The 22,050-nt window shown below is 39.0% G+C and overlaps 1 protein-coding gene across 1 annotated transcript; it reads right to left on the bottom strand.

The window, feature by feature from the left end:
- Window positions 1–1,923: 1,923 nt before the first annotated feature.
- Window positions 1,924–20,976, bottom strand: LOC143461791 (low-density lipoprotein receptor-related protein 6-like). The gene is made up of 29 exons (XM_076959670.1): window positions 20,821–20,976; window positions 18,974–19,143; window positions 18,432–18,667; window positions 16,792–16,989; window positions 16,181–16,506; window positions 13,150–13,281; window positions 12,859–13,059; window positions 12,380–12,548; window positions 11,927–12,063; window positions 11,697–11,832; window positions 11,270–11,480; window positions 10,773–11,006; window positions 10,328–10,554; window positions 9,801–9,991; window positions 9,314–9,452; window positions 8,805–8,998; window positions 8,553–8,728; window positions 8,354–8,452; window positions 8,060–8,164; window positions 7,789–7,904; window positions 7,439–7,591; window positions 6,799–7,058; window positions 6,269–6,388; window positions 5,749–6,051; window positions 5,543–5,617; window positions 5,233–5,342; window positions 4,412–4,705; window positions 3,612–3,724; window positions 1,924–3,516 (listed from the first exon to the last, which is right to left on the bottom strand). Exons 1-29 carry the CDS (start codon window positions 20,885–20,887, stop codon window positions 2,979–2,981), a joined length of 5,430 nt encoding a protein of 1,809 aa, XP_076815785.1. The 5' UTR covers window positions 20,888–20,976; the 3' UTR covers window positions 1,924–2,978.
- Window positions 20,977–22,050: the final 1,074 nt, after the last annotated feature.

Below are 22,050 nucleotides of genomic sequence, written 5' to 3'. Positions count from 1 at the left end.
TGTGATAAATAACAAATCCATAAACTAAGTTAAATAACGTTAATTCAAACCCTAACACAACATAAAAAGTATTACCGTACTTGCATTTGGTATCCTGTCTCTGTCACAGACTTGTGCAGTACAACTGCTTGACCAACCAAGACCAACACAAAGGTGTACAAAAAAAATTAAATGTGCACAGCGGCGCCAGTCAATCCGTGAGAAGTGCTGCGCACCGAAGCATAACCAAGAATTTAAGAAATGAAAAGGGGCAAATTAGGTATCAAAAATAGTGTACAACGGGGGTAACACTATCTGTCGTCACAATCTTGTTGTTATTTTTCAATTACAATGTGTTAATTGTCATAATTAGCCCTTATTCCTTCGGAATTCTCGTGCAGATCTGATGATATTATAATGTTATCTGTGTTCTATTTCGTGTGTTTAAGAACAAGAGCTATGCTATATTTTGGCCGTGTTTAGTTTACACGACCCGGTTTCGATTACTTCCGAATTACGTCATTCGTACTACAACGCTCTATGCGTTGAGTGTGATATTGCAGTCTATTGAATGCAGCTTTATTCTGTGCTCTGGGAACAGTAACCGTTTCGTTGAGAACCAGTAATAAATAAATATTCAAGACATTGACAGTTTCGTTTTGGTACTGTGATGCTTAACTAGGCTATCAGGGGTTGATCAATGCGCTATCAATGGAGTCAGATTAGCGAACAATCGATCAAGCAATAATTAACAACAGTTCACAACCCCAACAACACGCCCAGTTAGCACAACAACATGACGTAATGATGCTTGTTTGCTAACAATAGATGTTTCATGAACTGAGGTTGGACTTACCAGTTGTGAATTGGAAGGAGATCGCCATCGCCCCATTTTTTTGACGGGAGATCGCGATATCTCACTTTTCTTGCTTTGTTTCATTTTATCCTCATTTTTATATATATTTGGAATTAGCATTCGGATACAGTACCATGTCTGCTTGACAGGGAACCTCCGGTTTTTTTAAGAATACGCCACTGCTTATTACTATTTGATTTCTTTAATCATCATTATAGTTAACGCAAGAACGATTTAACAGTTCAGATTAATGTTTGCCGCACTAAAGGAGGCTTCAAACACCAAAAAATGCCATAAAATCCTTGTTTGTTTTATTATACAGTGAATGTACTAAAAGACTGATTACTTGAAAAATCCTCCATGGGGCTCTCTGAAATTTTGCATTTCAATTTAGTATGCTTTGAACTACCATTCCATAAAATGCCATCAAAAAACCATGATTCAAACTGTTTTTACAGAGGCGCAAAATAAAAGCTACAATTTTTGGTCTAAAAAACAATTTTAGCTACTTTCATGCTAATTTTTAGCCTAATTCTGCACGCGACCTGGGATATTGAAGCGCCCCAACTGCGAAGGTAATTCCCAGGCTAGAAAACAATACCAACAGTGCTGCCTTCTGATTGGTCGAAATAGGTTTTTTAAAGCCCTACGTAGGACGTCCAACAAATTCATAAAGATCTTAGTTTTAGGGGTTTGAAGCCTCCTAAAAACGATCGACCAAACCTACGTTCAGTACTAGTTAAATTTCAGGCTGTGGCACGCACCTTCATTCTGTTTTTCGAACAGTTGCCATTATACTCGTTGTTTCTATCGTTATTGTCATGACATTAGCCCAAATTTCAAAGTCGATGCTTACACTATTCTGCACCTGTAAACTTACTTACCTGCTGCGTAATACGAAATCGTTGGCTGTGCTAATTTTCCATCGTTGCGGCACCACTGTAACCGCTCCATTAATCCACTTAATTCTGCCGATTTTTCCCGTTCGCTGACTGTTTGTGAGTATATTATTCTTGAATGATTTAGGCACTTATGTCATCTATAAATCAAAGCTTTCAATTTTGAAAAGATTGTATAGCACCGACGTATCGGGTTTAGTTAGAAGTGTATTCTACAATATTTAACAGCAATAAAATGACGATAGAATAAATTTCAGCGTCAGGCATGTGGACGACAATGATCAAATTAGATTGACAAAACAAAACTTAAAACACTTAAACGAAGATAAATTTTGTACAAGGGCCAGACGGCCAAGATATGTTGGTGTAGAAAATAATCACAAGATTATTAAAATATTTTGCTAAAACGATAAAGCAAAAATTTAAATGTACCGCGACTTTGCAACAAAATATACAGAGATAGACTGCACTTGGTTAGTCTTCACTAATGGACGTGTTTCTGAAAGCAAAAAAGTGGCTATGCAGTGAAACGTTTGAAATTTCATGCTATTCCTAAAACTTTAAAACCGGTAAAAAAAATTTCTTTAAAAAATTACAAATAAGCATTTCAAATTACTAAGATTTATAAAACTGCTCAATACTACACATAGAGTTCAAATTATCCCAAAATAATTTGTTTCCAGGGTTATAAGATTGTACGTGTGTGCGTGTGTCAAGAAATAATTTGAAATAGTTAGGAAAGAACTGAACCGCTTCATTATGATATTAAGAAATAACATTTACAAACTGTAATGAGACAAGATGCAAACCACACCTTAAAAAATGAGCCAAAGCACAAATCGTACGAAAAAAGTCTTCATGTGATTACCAAAATCGACCACCGTGGGGTTTAGCTATTACAAAATTGACATATCTATTTATAAACGAGGCAATAAAATTGGCAAAAGTTTTACACAAAAAACATATATAAAAGGCAGCCGTGTGTGAGGTAAAAATGAACGCACGTGAGAGAGCGCTTACTGCATTGGCACGACTGCGGGCTACTTGAAAAAAACTTAACCACTTATGCTGTATGGGAATGAGCGGACTGTTGACTCAGCAACATGTCAACGAACTTTCAAACGTGCAATTGCCTGTCGGTTTCAACTGCGGAAAAATCCAGGATCGTGCCCGAGCCGAATGATGCGGCGCTGTGATGATGCGCAACAGATCCAAGTTCCCATCGGACACATTTGCGCTTCGGATCAGTCAGTGACTGGAGAAGGAGGAGGGTTATAGATGCAGTAGCTCCTCTCTGTAATTGACGGCGAGGATCGAGCAAGAAGTTCAGTTTCCTCATCATCTTTGACGAAGGCATCGATCCGGGCAGTGATTGCTTCGACCTCGGTTGCATCTTCCACCTCGGTCGTGTCACAGCACTCCGACATGTACTGGCTCCTCGGAGTTGGTGGAGGAGCGTATGGATCAGAGTCGGAGTTAAGATCAGAAGGCAAGTATCGATGCCAACGTACACTGTGCCGGTGAGGTTCATAAGATGGGGGTTTCCCGCAGTCCTCGCCTCTGCAGGGATACGATGAGGTCGAGGTGCTGGATGACGCGTGGTGTCTCGGATTATACTGATGATAACAATGATGACAGCAAGAGTGATGTCGATAATAAGGAGGTGGAGGTTCATGGGGGATGTTGACGTTGCTCTCGTGGCGACAACTCTTCCCTTCCATTTCCTCGCAAGCATCCGTGGTACAGGGTGTGGGGGGAGGTCCACTTGGTTTCAAGTGTTTCCTGGAGAAACAGCAAAAACTATCAATTTTACTTCAAACTCGAAATCAACACGACGAGTATAAATGTGTCTGAAAAGTGCTTAAACATCTATGTACCTGTGCTTGTGTCCTTTCTTGCATCTGTAATAAGACGAGGTTCGGATTGTCGGACTATCCGAAGAGCATAAAAATTCTTCTCCACAATTGTAAGTCGGGGCCGGGTACAATTTCTACAAGTATTGTTCATATTGATAAATTACAGTCGTTTGCATTATTTCAAATAGAAATCAAATTGACGTGAAGCCAGTACAAGATAAAAAGAACCTGCACGCTGACAACCGACAGCTTAGGTTTAGTCTATCTAATTTTATGCAATCATTTCAACCACAATCTCCTACAATACAATATTGGTAGCTTGTTTGAAAAACGTTGTCATAGTTTACACAACATTGTGTACAACTAAATAATCTTAGGGTGCCAGTATTAATTTCATCATAGGAATAATGTCAAGACGAAAATAAAATCAAAAGCGTTGAAATAACACAAACAACGCATTAAGCTTAACATGAAAATAACATGGTTGTTGTTTCGATGAATTATTCTAGGCTCCAAACAAGTTAAACGTTATCGCGGTGATGATATTGTTCTGTTGGTGATATAAAAACGCATCTCCTAGTTCTAAACCTAACAATAACAGGATTTTCAAAGCTCTAATTAATAGAACTTCTTGTTCAAACTTCCTTTTAACCTCAGAAGCGGACTGATGATCTATTTTTAAGCATGTACTAACTTGTTAGTATTTAATCGCAAGCGAACAAATACAAAATAATTGCAAGTTAAGTCAATAATAGACGAGCATGTAACAGTTAATAACACAAACAAGATTGCTAAAATGATATCCTCACAAAGCCACTTACCACTGGACCATTTTTAGTGCTCGATGTGCTCGAAGCTCCCGGAATTCCAGGACGTTCTGCGAGTCCCCCAGATTGACATCCAGGCCATCCCCGTGACCCTCCTGATCCGCGAGTGCTTCCAGGAGGACCTATAGAGAAGTTAAAAGACGATGCCTTCTTCCGACCTTTGATAGCGGAGGTCCGGGTACGATTGAATTCATTGTGGGGTTGAAACTCGACGTTCAGATTGAGATGACCATTGGAATTTGGAGTGAACATTACTACACCAGGAGGATAGTGTGTGCTGTCGTGAGTCTGTGAGTAAATTCAACAAGGTTGTTATCGATCGAAATAAATAGATGTTTGATGAAGGTTTAAGTGACTAACACGCTGACTGAATAATATTTTAAGCACCCTTTGCATTGTTCCTTTCTTTATGTCATATTAACACACTCGGCTTAGGCTAGATCCATCTCTTTCTTATAACTTCCAGTCTCATGACTTGGCTTTTCTTATTCCTTTTCCTGCCGACTCCACTTTCCTGCTTGAAATATTCGGTATTTTGAACCATTCAAAACCTTTTCTTTCCCAATAATCCTCAAATATTCTCGTAAAACTGGACTTTTTGAAAGTCTGCATCATCCACTTAAGTTTGTTGAAGCGGTACAACAAACCCTTACAAGGCTACCACATGGTGGATTGTTGGTGGCACTTAGGAACTTTAACTGGTAATGAGCGATCCCTGTTTGCTGATTCCTAACATACCACGACGTTAATCACGTAGTAAACGTATCAGTTAGGCAAATGACAGTTCATCGCAAATTTAAAATGTACCTACTTACCATACAATGCCTAAGGAAAAGGCCTATTCCAAGTAGCACGGCACATCCGCATATGACGCAAATCACAATAACTATCGTGTTGTCACCGTTTGGTTCGGCAATCGGGCTTGCTACAGAAACAGAAACCATTATTATGACGTCTGGATTGCAAGAAATAATGTGTAAGTCAGCTTACTTATAACACTTACCAGGTAAAAGGTCGTTTAGAAAGTGGAAGTTTGTTACTGGAAAAGAGAGAAGGCAAAGAGAAAAGAAAAAAGTTTGAGGGAATTGAAGATACTAAAAGAAAAAGGCAACTCTTTTTACATACCTTCAGAACAAGATCCAGTTGTAGCGGACACGCACACGCCCGACCGACATAACTTTTCTCCCTTGTTGCACGCAGCTAAAATCATTTCATTGACTTAACTCACAACCAGTTAACAATTGTTACCGAAGATGAATCAGTTAAATTGAAAAGGAACTACTACGGCGACCAAGTTTTTAACAAGAGAAACAGAATTATCTTGGACTTACGATTGCACTGATCCTCATCGCTCCCATCGACACAATCCTGCTCCCCATCGCAGACTTGACTCCTCAGGACACATTGAGGAATGTCCGTCTCCAGAATAGTCTGGACCAAAGAGGACTTGTCAGAATGAGAGCGGAGGTTGTTGCCACAGATAAACTTTCCCTCGCATTTGTTGACCTTCGGACAATCGAGTTCATCAGAACCATCTTCGCATTCCACCTCTCCGTCGCATCGGAAGGATGCAGGGATGCAGTGACGCACGATCTTGCACGTGAACTGATCCGAGGTGCATGTAGTTGGTTCCACTGCCAGATAAAACTAGCCTTGAAATTTTTAGTGTTTTCACGCGTAATATAACCCCTATGCGTTTCATTCAGAGGTTTCTGTAGCGCCAACAATCGATAAAAGAGATCTAGCAGACGCATCAAACACGAATTGGCTTTTCGATTATCTTCATTTAAAACATATGTAAAGCACTTATAAGCAACACCTTACCAATGCAAGTCAATAAATAACACTCACCGCATTCAAAGTCAGTGCTTAGTATGAGATGATTGGGGCATGAGCATCTGGTCGTTCTATCCTCCCTAGGGACGCAAATATGAGAGCAATCTCCGTTATCATCCAAACAAGGATGGTACACTGCGGAAATGTAGAGTCAAGGGCAATTACTTGTACAATCACTGTTGGTTTAGCCGCTTAAAAACTTTCATAAGTCACTTCACACAATACAGCATATGTAAAATTTGGTTGTATATCATCTGAGTGACAGTTCATTTGAGTGACAGTATTTGAGTGACATAATTATGACATAAATTATTCATTCGAGTGACATAATTAACCCTCACCCTCACCCTAACCAATTACTGTAGTTTAAACAGTACTTACCAATGTGTCACTCAAATGAACTGTCACTCAGTTGATCAACTACCGTAAAATTTAGAACATTGCCATTAATAAAATAGTTAATTGAAAGTTGGTAAAAAGTTAATGTAAGTAATTCATTTTCATCAGCAATTTCATTTAATCCCTGACTCAAATTATCAACTTACGAAAAGCGCTTTCATCCATCTCGATGATGCTGACAATGTCACGAAGATTTCTCATCCTGCTCTGAATCTTCCTCCTATTTGATCCGCTGCTCTTATCTGCTCCCTCGATCAGTCCACCAGCCACCTGAGGATCGACCCAGAATAACTCGTCTCCGAACACAGCGAGACCGACTGGCTCATCAACTTCCTGCAGAAGAATCTTGCGATCCTTGCCATCCAGCCTCGAGGATTCTATCCTGCTTTGGTCAGCCCAGTATAATCTGGATTGAAAATGTTCAAATATTTGCCCACTGTGTAACAACTTGGTTATCTTCACTTCGCAAACGATGTTAGAGAATTGTCTTAACACGCTTTGGGTGTTATTAGTATAGTACTAAAACTTTTTGATGGTTCAAGGAAAAAAAAGCGTTTCACCAATGATAAAACTTCAGACTCTAAAATCACAGAATTTGAACAGGAATAACAGTTTTTTAACGAATGACCACTACATTAGCAGATAAAATTTAACTGAATTGTTACTGTAGATAAATCTCAGATGCTACAAGCGCTAAAAGATAAATTTATAACAAAAATGCAAGTCCAAGCATCAACTCAGTACTATGTCTCTCCTAGAAACCTATGATAACACAAAATCTCTCACCTCCCTTCCTCTGTATCCACTGTCAAGGCGGACACGTTTTTCAAGTTTATCTTGAAGAGGGTAATAGACGCTGAACCGTCCAAATCACATCTCATTATCTTAAATCTACACGTGCTGCTCCCATCCTTGCACGTGTTAGAAAAGAAGAGATATCTGAAGGAAAATCTCTCGATTATCATTATTTATTAATTAATTTACGTTTTTTCTTTGGTCTATTCTGACAGATAAATACCGAATTTTCGATTTACGTTTGATCGTCAAAACGCCAAGTTATTCTTAATGAAAAGCCAGCAAACCAGTAGGTACCAACAACTCAGTATAAACCACGTTACTGATAAATGACAACTTACCCATTTTTCGAGTCCACGGCTATTTTCCTTGGCATAATTTCGATTCTCTTACGGCCATAGTGTCGTATAGTTAGCACGGTTCCCATAGGTTCGCCTGTGTCCCTCATAACATTAATCTGGAGACATAAAGGATAACTATGACGAATGCAGGTCTAAATCACAAGTGTGACGTATTACGAAAGCCCATTTTATGACCATTTTCAACAACATCGGTCTTTAAACGTTTCTTCGTTAACACAAGTTATGTGAGGAATATTTCTTAACAACTTACCGAGTTGGTTAAAGCGTCTGTCCAGTATATCAGTTTACTGTATGGGTCCACCGCGAAGTCGTACGGTTGATGCTGTGACGTGTTACCAGGCAACAAAACTTTCATCTAAAAATAAAACAAACGCTTATTAATTAAGATAGAGATAAGATTAACGCGTAATCATAATAGCATGTACCGACACATGACCATCTGAAAAGCTTTTCTTTTTGTTAGAATGTGGTTAAACTGACAGCGAAAGATGCACTGTGTCGGGCAAAGCCCGCAATACGCATCAAGCTTTCCACCAATAGCTACCTCTGTGCCGTTTTGTCGGGAACTTCGAATTTCTCCGCTACCACAATCCAACCAAAACAATCTTTTACCAATCGGGTCATAATCCAACGCACAAGCGTCCTACAACGTATGAAAAGATAAGAGTTGAAAACGAAGTTACCGTGATTAGAGTATATAGTATAAGCGGAGTTTAATAAGGAAACGTGTTGCTCATTGTTACCTTAATCTCATGTACTGGGATAACAGCGTCTGGACTTGGCTGGGCTGTCGGGCTGACAGACCTCGTTTGTCTGCTGTGGGTTTGGCCGGGAATAACTGCCGCTTCGCCCGCGGGTGTGTGAAAAACAATGCGGCTTATGTACTTCGTTTGACTTATCAGAAGGAAGTTTGATGGAGCTGCGAACACCAATCAAAAGTGTGTCAGACAATGGTTTTTCTGTCGTCACAAAGCAGTAAGTGTTGCGTCACTCACCGGTACAGGTTGTGTTATCCTTGTTAAGGGTGTAGTGAGCTGGACAGGAACAGGCGGCACGTCCGTTTGGCAAACTAAAGCAAATGTGCTCGCAACCGCCGTTATTACTTGAGCATGACGTCACACCACTCTGACGTGATGCGTGGTAAACCAATATGTCGTCAACGTCACTTAAGCCGCTTTCGATAACGATCCTGTGACATGATATACAGTCTGCGATAACTATCTATTCGAGCAAAAACAAAAGACTTCAACAAAATTTTAATTAGGAATATGAGGCGTATTGTTTATCCTCTTTGCTTGTTCTGTTAAAATAATATTTGCTACTAAAAAAGTCATAACTCATAACATAACATAACATAACGAAAGTTGTTATGTGATTCAACAGCACCAAAGATTCCACCAAGTTTTCCTTATTTATTTAACTCCGCTATCGTAATCGATACCTTAAAAGGGTTCAGCAAAAAAAAAACGAATGCCAGATCAAACTAAGTATAGAAAGAAAGTACCTATCTCCACCAGTAATCTTATCGCCGCGTTCAACCGAGGTGTGTTTGGAGTCGGACCAGTAAATGAACTGCCCGTAGATGGCAAGACTTGAGATAGATTTGCTTCCTTGTCCTTCAATGATTCCACGTTGGTCACCGCCTAAGTATTTGTGGATTAAAAAAAAATACTCTTTTACGATGTAGGAGAAGTAGTTCAGTTGTGGCACAAATGGTTTATAATGGGAATAAAGTTGCCGCTGTTTCATTATAAAACCGCAGTGTTAGTATTTCTTTTGTGCTATTTATAACTATTGTTGTTTATGAATGTTATTAGTACAGGTTATTGTGGTATTAACAATCAATTCTGCTGAATGATGAGACAGAAAATAATCACAACTACTTGCCAAATCAAGAAGACAGTATAACTACGACTCAATAGATTTTTAAAGTAGAATCTGTACGAGTTGTCGCAAGATAAGAATAACACGGCAATATGTCAACAGCGTACCGTTCATATCAGACGATATGACCATATTGATATCGAAGTCGACCCAATACAGACGCTGTTCTTCGTGATCGATGGTAAGGGAATTGGCACGCCCGGTGATACCTTTCTTAACGACTTGCACCACGTTCGAACCGTCCATTTCGGCCCTTTTTATGCACGGCTCTGTACCCCATTCCGACCAATAGATATACCTTTAAACGGAATAATTAATTGGAGCGCTAACGGAGGTTAGGGCTTTGTACTCAGGGGCATTTAACGCCATCAACTTAACTTATTTGAAGAAGTGTTTTGGATTGTTTTTAGTATGTTTGACGTTATCTTATGAAGTTAACAGTATCATTATTTATAATAAAATAGAACATTCGTCGCCACTTTAAAACATATTACAACCACCTCGAATCAAGGAGACATAGTCAACAACAGACCATAAACAAAACACTAAATATACTATAGACAATAAGACATACTTCATAGATTTTAAGTAAAAGCGATAGCATTTATCAAAACTTTCCAAAAGAAAAACTAACCCGTTTGAGGGATCGAGGGCAAGACATCTCGGACTGTCAAGATCTCGCCAGACAATTGATCGTCTGCTGGTGCGGTCCATATGGGCAACTTCGATTCTATTGGTCGACGAGTCGGCCCAATAAACGTTTCGACCAATCCAGTCGATAGCTAGTCCTTCCAGCATTTCTATTCCGATGTCCGTGAAAATTTCAACTTCGGTTCCGTTTAAGAACGAGCGCAAGATCGACTGAAATATTTTCCGTGTTATTATTAACTGTTCAATACGCACCCGCGGTCTTGTCGCGAATTGGTTTTGTTGAGTTAAACCGTGCAATATAAACAATAATGAAAAAATACAGATATGTGTCCGAAACTGATCTTTCACATCCGCAACTTGTGGTGATGTGTCATTTGCTATGACGTCATAGCAAATGATTGACGTAATGCAAAAGGCGTCGTGCTCACCATATCCTTGGTGTTGGTCCAGTAGATCCGGTTATCGGCGGCGGAAAAGTCCAAGAAGCCGGCGTCCACTTTATGGTTGAACGGGATCAAGTCGTCACCATGAGCTGTGTCCAGTGAAAACTTCCGGATTCCGTCCGTGTTCGTGAAGGAGAAGAGCAGGAAAGCTTCCGGGATGATGCACTGCGTGGTGTCCGGAGCAAGCTCCATCCCGTTCGGGCAATGACACATCTCCCGCTGGAAGAGTGACGTCGATTATTACTTCATTCGTGTCACGTTAATTGGTGACGACACCATTATATAAGCCACGTATTTACAAGGGTAATTATCAGGGTCGCAACCAAGTCACTTTTTTCTCAATTTAGGTTGTGACCTGAGCCAAGCAAAGTCAATTTAAACTGTGATTACAAGACTAGTAAGTAGGTAATTACAACATGTCAGCCCGGATTCTGTGCGACATATCCAAGTATTTAAAAATTACAGAGAAACATCAAACTTACTCCAGGAGAATAAAGACAGAGATGAGAGCAGCCTCCGTTGTTGATGGCGCATTGATTCGATCCTGGAAGAACCTTCTTCGATGTCGCTTTCACTCCCATGACATCCGGAAGTTGGTCAATGAGGGTCTTTCTTGGCCTTCGACCTCCTATTTTCATCCGCTCCACTCTCCGTCGCTGCCAGTCGGTCCAGTAGAGATAGTCGCCCAATAAACTGTATTGACAGGTGATGTGTTGTGGCTTTCGTTAGTTGGTGATTGTATTTGCTTTAATTGTTAGTTATGTTTTTTTTTTAAAGTCGCCAACCTTCTGTACACATTTTTTTGTTATCTCTACTGCTACGTCTTTGTTTTGTATCTACTAATTAGTCGGTATGTTTTGCTGTTGTGCACTTTTCTTCCAAGTGGTGCTGAACGATATCGATTTATACCTGAGCCCAAAGACGTGAGTGTTCTTCATCGACAGCAAGATTTTTCGTCCCGTTCCGTTCAAATAAATCATCTCGATTCTGTCCTCGCACGCATCGGCCCAGTATAAAACCGATTTATTGTGATCTATCGCAAGACCTTTTGAAACAGACGGAAAGGAAATTAACACCGGACGTTTATCGACAAAAAACAGGCGACTTGGTTACTTGGTTACAGTAAACACACCACTTACCGTTTGGCCATTCTAAGGCGGTACTGACAAACACTAAACGGTCACTGCCGTCCAAATTCGCCCGCTCTATCTTTGGGTGTTGTTTGCCCCAATCTGTCCAGTACATATGTCCAGCTATTGGGTCAAGCACTATGGCACTGAAGTCAAACAAATACAGGGAGAAAATAGTTAAACACGCTTAAGTTGCTAAGCATGGTGTCATGTTGAAATGCTTTTAGGTAGCATTTTACACCAATGGCAAAATTGTCTTGTAATAGACTCTAGTCTAGAGTGGACAATGTCGAATACCATGCCTATGGCAAAATGCTTTAATGTCCTAGCTAAGCTAATGCACGCAGTACTGAAATTGCACAACACGCAAGAATTTTTACCGAAGGCAAAAAACGTGGCAATCTATGCTATGCAAGTTATTCGTTAGTAAACAGAGGATTAAGTGATCGAGCAGTCACTCACCGAGGCTGGTCCAGACCGCTTTCAATCAAGACTTTGCGCGAAGTTCCGTTCAGGCGAGACACGGCAATAAAATTCCGGCCTGTGTCGGTCCAGTAGAGATTGCGAGCAATCCAATCAATGGCCATGCCATCGCATTGCTCCACGCTGTCAGTTATAATGGCCTGATAGCCTACGTAAGCAATAGGTTACGGTTGGAAGGTGGTGAAGTACCCCTCTGACAGATTGATATGCGGGTTAGACGAACTGGTTCACTTTGTAAATACACTGTGACTTCTATACCACAACGGGGTGGGTGCAGTAGGGATAACGCTTATTACAATATTAACTGTGAAAAGATGTTTTAAGGGCATAAAACTTAGGAAAAGACATGTACAAAATTACAGTTAACTGCGCAAGCGTTTAAGAATACAACAGTGTATTTACCAGTGATAACATTAATAGCAAAAATAAAGAAATTCATTATTGCTTAAGTAATAAACCTGTTCCGTTAAGATGGGCTCGCATTATCGCTTTGGTTCCATCGTCCGACCAATACACATATTCCTCCACTGGGTCGTACTCGACTGCTATAGCGTGCTTGATATTACTGACCGGTACCAGGACGTCAGTGTGGTCATCTGTGTCCAGCGAGATCACCCGTAGGTCAGCACGCCTTGCCAGAAGCAGGATTTCGTTGGGGCCTGGGGTTGTAACATTGAGGCATTTTTTTTACGATCGGGCAAACTTTAATGAGAATAAATGAAAATTATGTAATGAAAATTTGGGTCTACCGTTTTTACACGTCATGTTGTCGGGCATAATTTGGACCCCGGTGGGGCATGCACATCTATAAAACGGGGGGTCGGGAGACAGAAGGCACAAATGCGAACAGCCACCGTTGTTCGGATGACAGGGATTGCGACCTGTGAAATAACTTGATCTCGTTAAATGGCAAGAAAACTAGTAAATACAAACCACTAAACCCGAAGGTGGCGGAGAATGGTATAATGTAAGACCACAAAAACTATAACGGCCCAAAACTCGGCAGCCGCGTTCCGAACAAGGGAGTTTTAAAGCTGAGGTTTATAATGAAATTCTGTCAGGCGAAGAGTTCGGCAAGACCAGCAACCTGTAAGTTTGCGCAAAATGCTTTTAATGTAAACACTGTAAACTACAGCAACAAATTAAAAGTTAGCCCGGAGCTGTGGAGTGTTGCTGCTGACACGAAGATATGTAAGATGCGCCTTGTGTGTGGCATCTTAGCTTATCGACAAACTTATCAACCCATGATGATAGCGCAGGTCTTACGCCCAAATTATTTCAATTATTCGAAGTAATTAGCGGATGTTTTTCACTTTAAGCTGAGCGTTTGGAAAAACATTGCCTGGGATTTATTGTACCTGCTCTACTGAAAGATGCTTTCTGACTAATTAAAACAACGTGACATTACAGGGTTATTTCGACATTTTTATGTGCGTAGGGTGCAATTACCATTTAAAAACGTATCATAATGGAAAATTATTATCATAAAACTCTTCGATGTCTTCAAATGGAAATCGTCGAAAATATATAATACAACTTCCTGGAGATTTATACAGCTACTACAGTGTAATTGATCGTGTGCGGGTGCCGCAAAATACACAGCGGCCTGGGAAATATCTAAGTAACTTAATTGAGTGTTTGCTGCCCGTGAGGCGTCAGTCTCTTAAAACAGGCGAAGTCAAACTTTCATGATGAAAGGAACCGGTTTGTAATAAAAGTATGAGTTCGTTTGTAACCTTCAAGATGTTGTTATTTTTGCGCGCAAAGTGGTTATGCATTCACACCGGCGGGCGGTCCAAAACTGTAACGAAGTTTCATTAGCATGACAAAAACACGTATAGTATTTCGCCGAAAATTAACGCCCAGGCCTATGACAGACGACCAGACCACATTTTGCGTGCAAGGAACTTCTAGCTTGCAGGGCCTTCAACGCATTCCACGTCATGGATTAGCGTAAGTTTTATAACACAAACGCCAAGTGAGTCCAGTTTTGTGTATAGTGTTGTATATTGCACTACAGTTTTTATAACGTTTGTGAAACGTTCCTACATTACAACTGTCTAGAAACTAAAATGTTTTTTTTTTCGATAAATTGCAGGTCTTTACAACGTTGCAAAGTGATGTCAATTGTCAGTGGTTTGAATTACAGCATCGTCAGCAGAATGTCCGGAAGGCGTTGCGAGAGAATTAAGTTCGAAACGTGCAAAATGAAGCAACTAGTCCCATTGTAATGAACCTTAACTGAAGATAAAACGATTTCGTGCGATGCTTCTTCACGAAGACGACCGACTTGTTTATTTTTCGGCGTCATGAAGCACCTGTGCTAGCAGACCATGAGGGCGCTGTTATATTAGGAGATAAATAATTAATTGTTCATCACACAATGGCAGACGATATACGTTTGCAGGGGTTAAAATCATAAACATTCGCAACCCAATCTATCAATCTCCCCAAAAATAAGTGACTGCTGTAGTACTGTCATTAAGTATTCGGGGTATTGTAAGCGCCTGGATTTATCGGGGTTCTTAGGGGGGCAATTTATCTTGCCTTAATGTCATTGACCACAAAACTCAAGTGTTTATTGGTTATGGAAGACGTTTAAAGCTGGTCGGTTCCAGATGATTTAGGACACAGCGGGTAGTGTTACATGGCACGCTAGAAATTTTTCGGCTTTACCGAAATAACTGTCGTGTTATCGTCATTGCGTGACGACCTGATGAGCTATTTGACAATTTTCGTCACGTGAATTTACGCTTGACTGCGCGCAAGATCTGAAAATTAACTTAGGTGATAAAAGCTTCGCGAAGTTGACTAAAGCTCAGCGCATTTTGGAATGGACAAAAACAACTAATAGACTGGAAGTTTGTGTCACAATTGTTTCTCTGTTATGTCATCAATGCGTCATAAACGTATCATGCGGCTGTGGCAGCCAGTAGACTAGTTTGGCTTTTAAAATACGACGCGATCCGGTCTAGTGAGGAATATAGCAGATTAAAGGCAAATAAATCCGTCTTGTAGGTCATAAAGAACACTGTCAGATAATTAACCACATAAAAGACGGCAGAAGCCCTCTTTTTTTTCAGATTACTGTAAATCTCCAATCTTCAAAGCACGCTTTTTCCTTATGAAGTAGATTTATGCCTTCAATCGCGGCCAAATTGAGATCGATGGTGTTTGATATATATATTTGGGGCATGAAAAGAAAAGCGTTTAAAACTACTTACGCCAACGGCTGCAATGCGTTTTTGAATGGAGATGAAAATATTGCGCTTACAAACCCAGCAACCTCGTTTTCACGAATTGGAAAGCAAACAAGGAGATAAATGTTAGTTTTTCCCAAAAGCTTTGCTGTGATGTTTAGTACACAGATCTTATTTACTCATGGCCAAGCAAAGCAAAGCAAATAGGCGACCGCATAATTATGATTATTTGAGGTATCGGTTAACTGTGTTTGTTTTACCTCTACTGATTGAGTATTCAAACGTTTTCCAACCATAAGATCATTCGTAACATGCTACCTGGATACACGCGATCAAATAAAGTTTACGAAATAACTTCCGGCCTTTTTAAGCCGCCGCTTTATGTCTAGTTTTTTTGAGGAAACTGGGATAATTACTCGCCTTAGGTTGTCACACTAGACACAGCTCATATTTTTTTGGCGAAAACTTAGTTGAATATTTAAAATTGAACGCCGATCATTTAGCAAACAAACGATGCAGCTGCTTCAGTGTGCACTACATTGGGTAAGTGTTGATACTGTAAACAGGTAAACATACATACCGGGTCTCTGTCGACCAGCACTGTATATTTGTAGATCCATCGGAGATATGTTCTTGCCCTTGACAAGGTTTGGTAAACCGGACCCATTTTTCAACATTGAGTGAATGGAGTTGGTTGCCCAGTCGCTCCAGTAAATGAAATCCTTGTATAGTGTGATGGCAAAGGGATGCTGCAGCGCACCAAGAAGCTTGGACCCGCCCTTTTCTTCGTCATGGTTGTCCGGATCGGGATCATTCGTTGCTGGGGAAGTTGTGGTGAGAAACATGTCCGGATTCCTCAACGGATCAAAGCCGAGACGGATTCTCTCGCTCGTAATCACTTCCTCCCTGAGATAAATGGCGCGGTAATAAATTTCCATGCAATTGTTTGAAGATATCTGGGCTCAAATTATTTTATCGTGATTAATAATACATTCGACGGGTTGAACAGCTGCTTTTACTATCCCACCTTCTTTATGTTTACCGCGTTTTAGTTACCTCGCGATAGGTTGTGTCAGTGCAAAGTTATTATAAACTATGTTGCCCTTATTTGATCTATAACGAAAATATTAATTGAACAAATAAGTTGAGTAATTTTTTATATTATTTTTCTTATTTTAAGCTTGTAAATACCGGCTTGATCCATCCATGTTCATTCTGTGAATGAAGTGGTAGTTGGCTTCCACCCAATAAACCTTCTCTTCATCGTAATCAAGGGTGATACCATTTGGCCAGTATATGTTCTTGTTGACGAGTACCTGGCGATGTGTCCCGTCCATGCCGGCTCGTTCAATCTTGGGTGATTCTCCCCAGTCGGTCCAATACATAAATCTGCTCCAACGTAGGCAATTATTTGTTTTGTAAACAGAACACCGAAAGGCTATTTATCATTCTTTGTCTGGGCTATTATGATAGCAAACCTAAAAGCTTGTTTAAACTACAGCTAAACAGATCAGGACAAAGAGAAAAGTAAATACAGAAAAATAGCATTATCTGGCGCTCATCGTTTATGTAGTGTAAGCCGACATTTCAACATAGTACATAGCAGAGGTTTCAACCGCTGCAGGTATTTTGACATGGTTGAAAAAAGTTATTCGAGACTCATCCACAAAAATCATCGAACATAAGTAATGGTAGCAAAGACGGTGTTTATAAGCGTTGCTGCCATTAAAACTCCTCATAGCTCTTTTCGGCAAGGTTGTCCCCGTGTGAGACGCAAAAGACTGGCGGACTGGCGGTAAATTAACTAATTAAAAGACTGGCGGTAAATTAACTACCTAAAGATGCAACTGCAAGTACACACCACTAACCAATGATGGACTTGCCTGCCGAAGTAGGCGGGAAAATAATCGCGTCAGTGCAAGGCTTTGTGGTTGACCGCTACCGTAACCTACGAAACGAAATTAAGGCAAATTTGGCCATCATCCAACTTATCGACGTGTACTTTGAGTTAATTACCGTATTTACATATCTTCACCCCGCGATGTCACCGGCTGATTTACGGAGCAAAGTTTAAAAACAAACATTCTAACCCAAGGGTATTTAGATATGCAATGATGTTGCTTACACAATGTGTTATAAATTTTCCCAGTTCAGATCGTTGTGAAACTCAATTTCAAAAACGAAGCAACACTTGTCTACCTAACATGCCACTACATGAAATGAAATTGCGCATAAATATGACAACAAATTGCTGTGAACCGGCGGGTAAACATCGGTCAAAGTGCCTAAAAAAGAAGCAATGTTGCTGCAACTATATTAATTAATTATCAGTCAACATTGTAATGGTGCGCAATATTGTATTTCTCCGAAACAAATGAGCGCCATCACAATGCACTTTGAACTGCGGTTAAAGAAGTCGTTACCAATTTAACAGCGGTCAGTATATCAACTGTACGACGACTTTTCTTACCATTGAGCACCTTCGAAGGCTTTGAACCACTTCATCATGTCTGAATCAATTTTTAAATAATAGTGTGGATAGTAATGAATTGATATTGAACTTTTAATCCCTTAGAACGTGAAATGACAAAAATAAACAAACAAGCTACCTGATTACCTCTGATAAACACTGTGTACCCTGGCATTTTCACAACAAAAATGTTAAAAACCCTGGTATATAGTGTACATATGTCAATGCTAAAGCATCACATACAAAGGTACTGGTTAGAAAATAAAATATTCCAAATACATGTTTTAAGATTAATCACACAAAATGCACTACCACGATTCGATTTATTTCTAGTAAATTGAAGACAAAATCGTCTACTTACGCTCGATTGGGGTCAACTGCTATTGCCCGTGGTTGGTCAAGATTATCCCATATCAAAACCTTCCGCGAGTTTCCATCCAATTCACTCACTTCAATGCGATTAGTTTCTGCATCGGTCCAGTAAATTTTCTTTCCAATCCAATCGCATGTTAGCCCATCAGGTTTGGCCATTCCAGACCTCAAAACATTCATCTTCTTGTGTTTTGGAGATGACATATTCACATATTGAATTTTTCCCTGTTCAGAAGAACTGATCATGTTAAAAGCAGAATTTTTTCACTAGTCAAAAATACTGATATAATGCAATTATTTTGAGAATATACAAATTCCAAAGACACTGCATACACCAAGCTAATTTAATATATAAAAAGTTAACAGAAAAGTGGGAATGCTACAACACAAAAACAAAACGCTTCATAATATTTTCAATTTCACAAACGCAAGAACACCAAGCATTTTAGTTTCCTTTAAAATTTATTGTGAAAAACTATCAATTGGAAATATTATTCCAAATGACATCTTTTGCTTAGTGATCACATTTACCTTTCCGTAATCCATTGCGTCCTCCATCCAAAATATGAGTTTATCCTCATAAATAAAGTCACATGCTATTGCTTGTGTTAACCCACTCGCCACAACGTTTGTTCTATTTGCTTGACCAATTGGTATCAATTGGACATTTCCATGGTTAGCTAGAAGTATCTGAGGTGAATCTGAAACACATACAGTATAATTAATGTATGGCTAAAGCTATGGGGTAGTAACTCTGGTAAACAACGACAAAACATACAAAATGAATTATACATGATACAGATACAATCGTAACAAGAGAATCTGCAGCTCAAAGACAGATGAGACTCAAAACCCATGGTTCTCAACCGGGGTGCCGCGGAACCATAGGGTGGTGCCATTTACATTTTGCTAGGGTGCCGCAAGTTATTGCGCACTAATCACTAGTCCAGGAAAAGTGTCAGGAAATTATTTTTATTTAATGCAGGAACTTTTTGGTTTGACTGTGGGTGCCGCCAAATCTTTTGGTTGTTTGCAGGGTGCCGTAAGACAAAAAAGGTTGAGAACCACTGCTCTAAATACCCAAACTGAATTTTTTATACACTTGTCAACACACTTAACAGACAAACATGAAAACCCTGGTTGTTTAAACGTCTATTGTGATGTGATCTTATACTTTTCATTGTGACAAATGGTGTTAAAAGAATTTCTTCTGATCAAAGTGGCAGTAATCCTCCTGCCTAACATTGTTTGTATACATACTGCGTGACAAATGGCACACTTAGCACTGTACTGTACGGTGTGTCCCTACTGAATGCTTTTAATGTGTTTTCATTGCAAGACAAGTGCTAGTGCTTTACTTCAAACTCAAAAATTTTCCTTTAAAACGGACAACACACTCTTAGCCAACATTTTCCTTCACATATCATAACTTTCAGATTATGGATTATGATGAAAATAGTTTCCCTAAATAAATAAAAAAGTAGCAGAATACATCATAATGAGAAATGAATATCTAAAATAAAACTTTATGATAAAACCGTGACACCTTATATGTTTACTAGCTTTCAAAAACTAGGAAGAAGCAAAATTAAAGTCTAAATTGCTTGTTTTAGAGTCACAAAACCATATATGTACGCACTATGAAATATAACATGTATAAATAAAAATTTTAATGGCTGAATTCTGAATCAACAAGAACTATTGCAAAGCTGAACAAATACCTTAATGAAGAATGTTGCTTTGTACTACAAGGCTATAAGCACTTGTCAGCAGTTTTTCAAAATTTAATGAAAATAACAAAAGTATACTCAAATTATTTTTCAAAAGTTTTTGCTCGCACTCATTTTACAAAAAAATCTTGTTCGAATAGTTAGACAAAAGCACATCATGCTATGGAGAAATCAAAAACATTTCATAAAAGATAATTTCACAAAGAATAAAATGAATCATATTACAAAAAACACTTTAGATCATTGAAAAATATATTATCATACATGTTTTGGTAAAAGCGCTTTCTCATTAATATTTGTTTTTGTTTCACGTTACAGAAATTATAACTGTTAAATTGTGATACAGTATATGTATCAAGCATGTATTTGTCATCTGTACCAATTATGAAATGCCCATAATGACTATTTAAAACATGCGTAAGTTTGGTTGAAATCGGTAAAAAAATCGAAATGGTTTTAATCTACTGTATTAAAATTTCCCCATGTACTGACGCAATTATACTTGTACATGACCCTACATGACACTTGTTACACTGATGGACATCATTACAGGTGAAATAGCCAATACAGGAAATTGTTCAGTTCAACACATCCTGTGATATGGGTAGACAACTAATGTCTCATTATTTTACAATTAAAACACTTTACCTCCTATGAAACTTTGAGAATATCCAGTTGATGCCAGGATGACAAAGAGTATGCAAAGCCTTAACATATTTCCTGTAATCTCATAGATACATCTTCGTGTACTTTCAGATATTTTTACATTATTGCTTCATACTACCTAGACTGGTTAACACTGGAAGAAAGGTCCAAATAGCAATATAAGATAATAATAACATAATACAGGCAAAACAATTATTAAAAACAGAACATTGTAAATGTGAATATAGAAATCATTAGTTACAATTTATTTGAGTTTTTACTTGACTTGGTTTAAAAAAATGCTGGTATCGTCTATATATGTAACCTATCATGCTTTAGCTTCCTCATGAACCTAGTTGTATGTGCCACACTTCTCACTCTCTGACTACATGGTAAATTTTTCAAAATGACTATTTTAAAGTATGTAGGTCACACAGCTTTTTGTTAAAGATAGGCAATTAGGTTAAGAGAATGGATATGCAAAGAGTCTATTTAAGCTATTTAAGGTTTTATTGGAGTTAGATTTAAGTTACTATTTTGTAACATCTAAGTTAGGTGAAGAAAAAACTGTTAAAACTAGCTTCAAACGCACAATTTTTCCTGTGAAACAATGGCAACTTAAATTTTGGCCCCAAAACTTAATTTCCTTAAAGGCTGTCGCTATTTTAACACAAAAAAATCGTAGGCTTGCAGATATTTTTCACAGTTTACCGTTAATCTAAGTAAAATCTTTATAACTTGACTTATTGCATAGGCTACCAATTTTTCTAATTTAACCACCTATCTTTAACAACAAGCTTAGTAACCTAAATCTATGATTACAGACTAGGCTACGGTGAAATAGGCCAAGCCACTTTGTTCCCTAAATTCCAACGATTCAAATAAAATATAACAGCACTTTCATATTTTCTATTTCCTTCAGCACTTCCACACTTTACTTGCTCACGTCCATAGATTAGTGAATTTTCCACTTTGGCACTTCCGTAATGCAGTGTTAGCCGACTAATCCAAGTTGTGGTAGGCCTAAGTTGGCTGAGGCAAACTGCTAGACTATAAACTGTGAAACATGCAGCTCAATAAACGAACACTTCTTTCCTACACTTTGGCAATTTACGGCTTATGCTCTTCTATCTGTATCTGTACGGCCTGACGGTTGCGAGTAGCCAGAGCTAAGTAGTCTATGATTAAGATCGGTTTATAGGCTCGGCCTAACTGAAATACGTTACAAATTGC

Source organism: Clavelina lepadiformis, chromosome 6, assembly GCF_947623445.1.
Source record: "Clavelina lepadiformis chromosome 6, kaClaLepa1.1, whole genome shotgun sequence".
NCBI classification, from domain to species: domain Eukaryota; kingdom Metazoa; phylum Chordata; class Ascidiacea; order Aplousobranchia; family Clavelinidae; genus Clavelina; species Clavelina lepadiformis.
The sequence above is the reverse complement of the archived record's forward strand: the minus strand, read 5'-3'. Positions and strand labels throughout refer to the sequence as shown.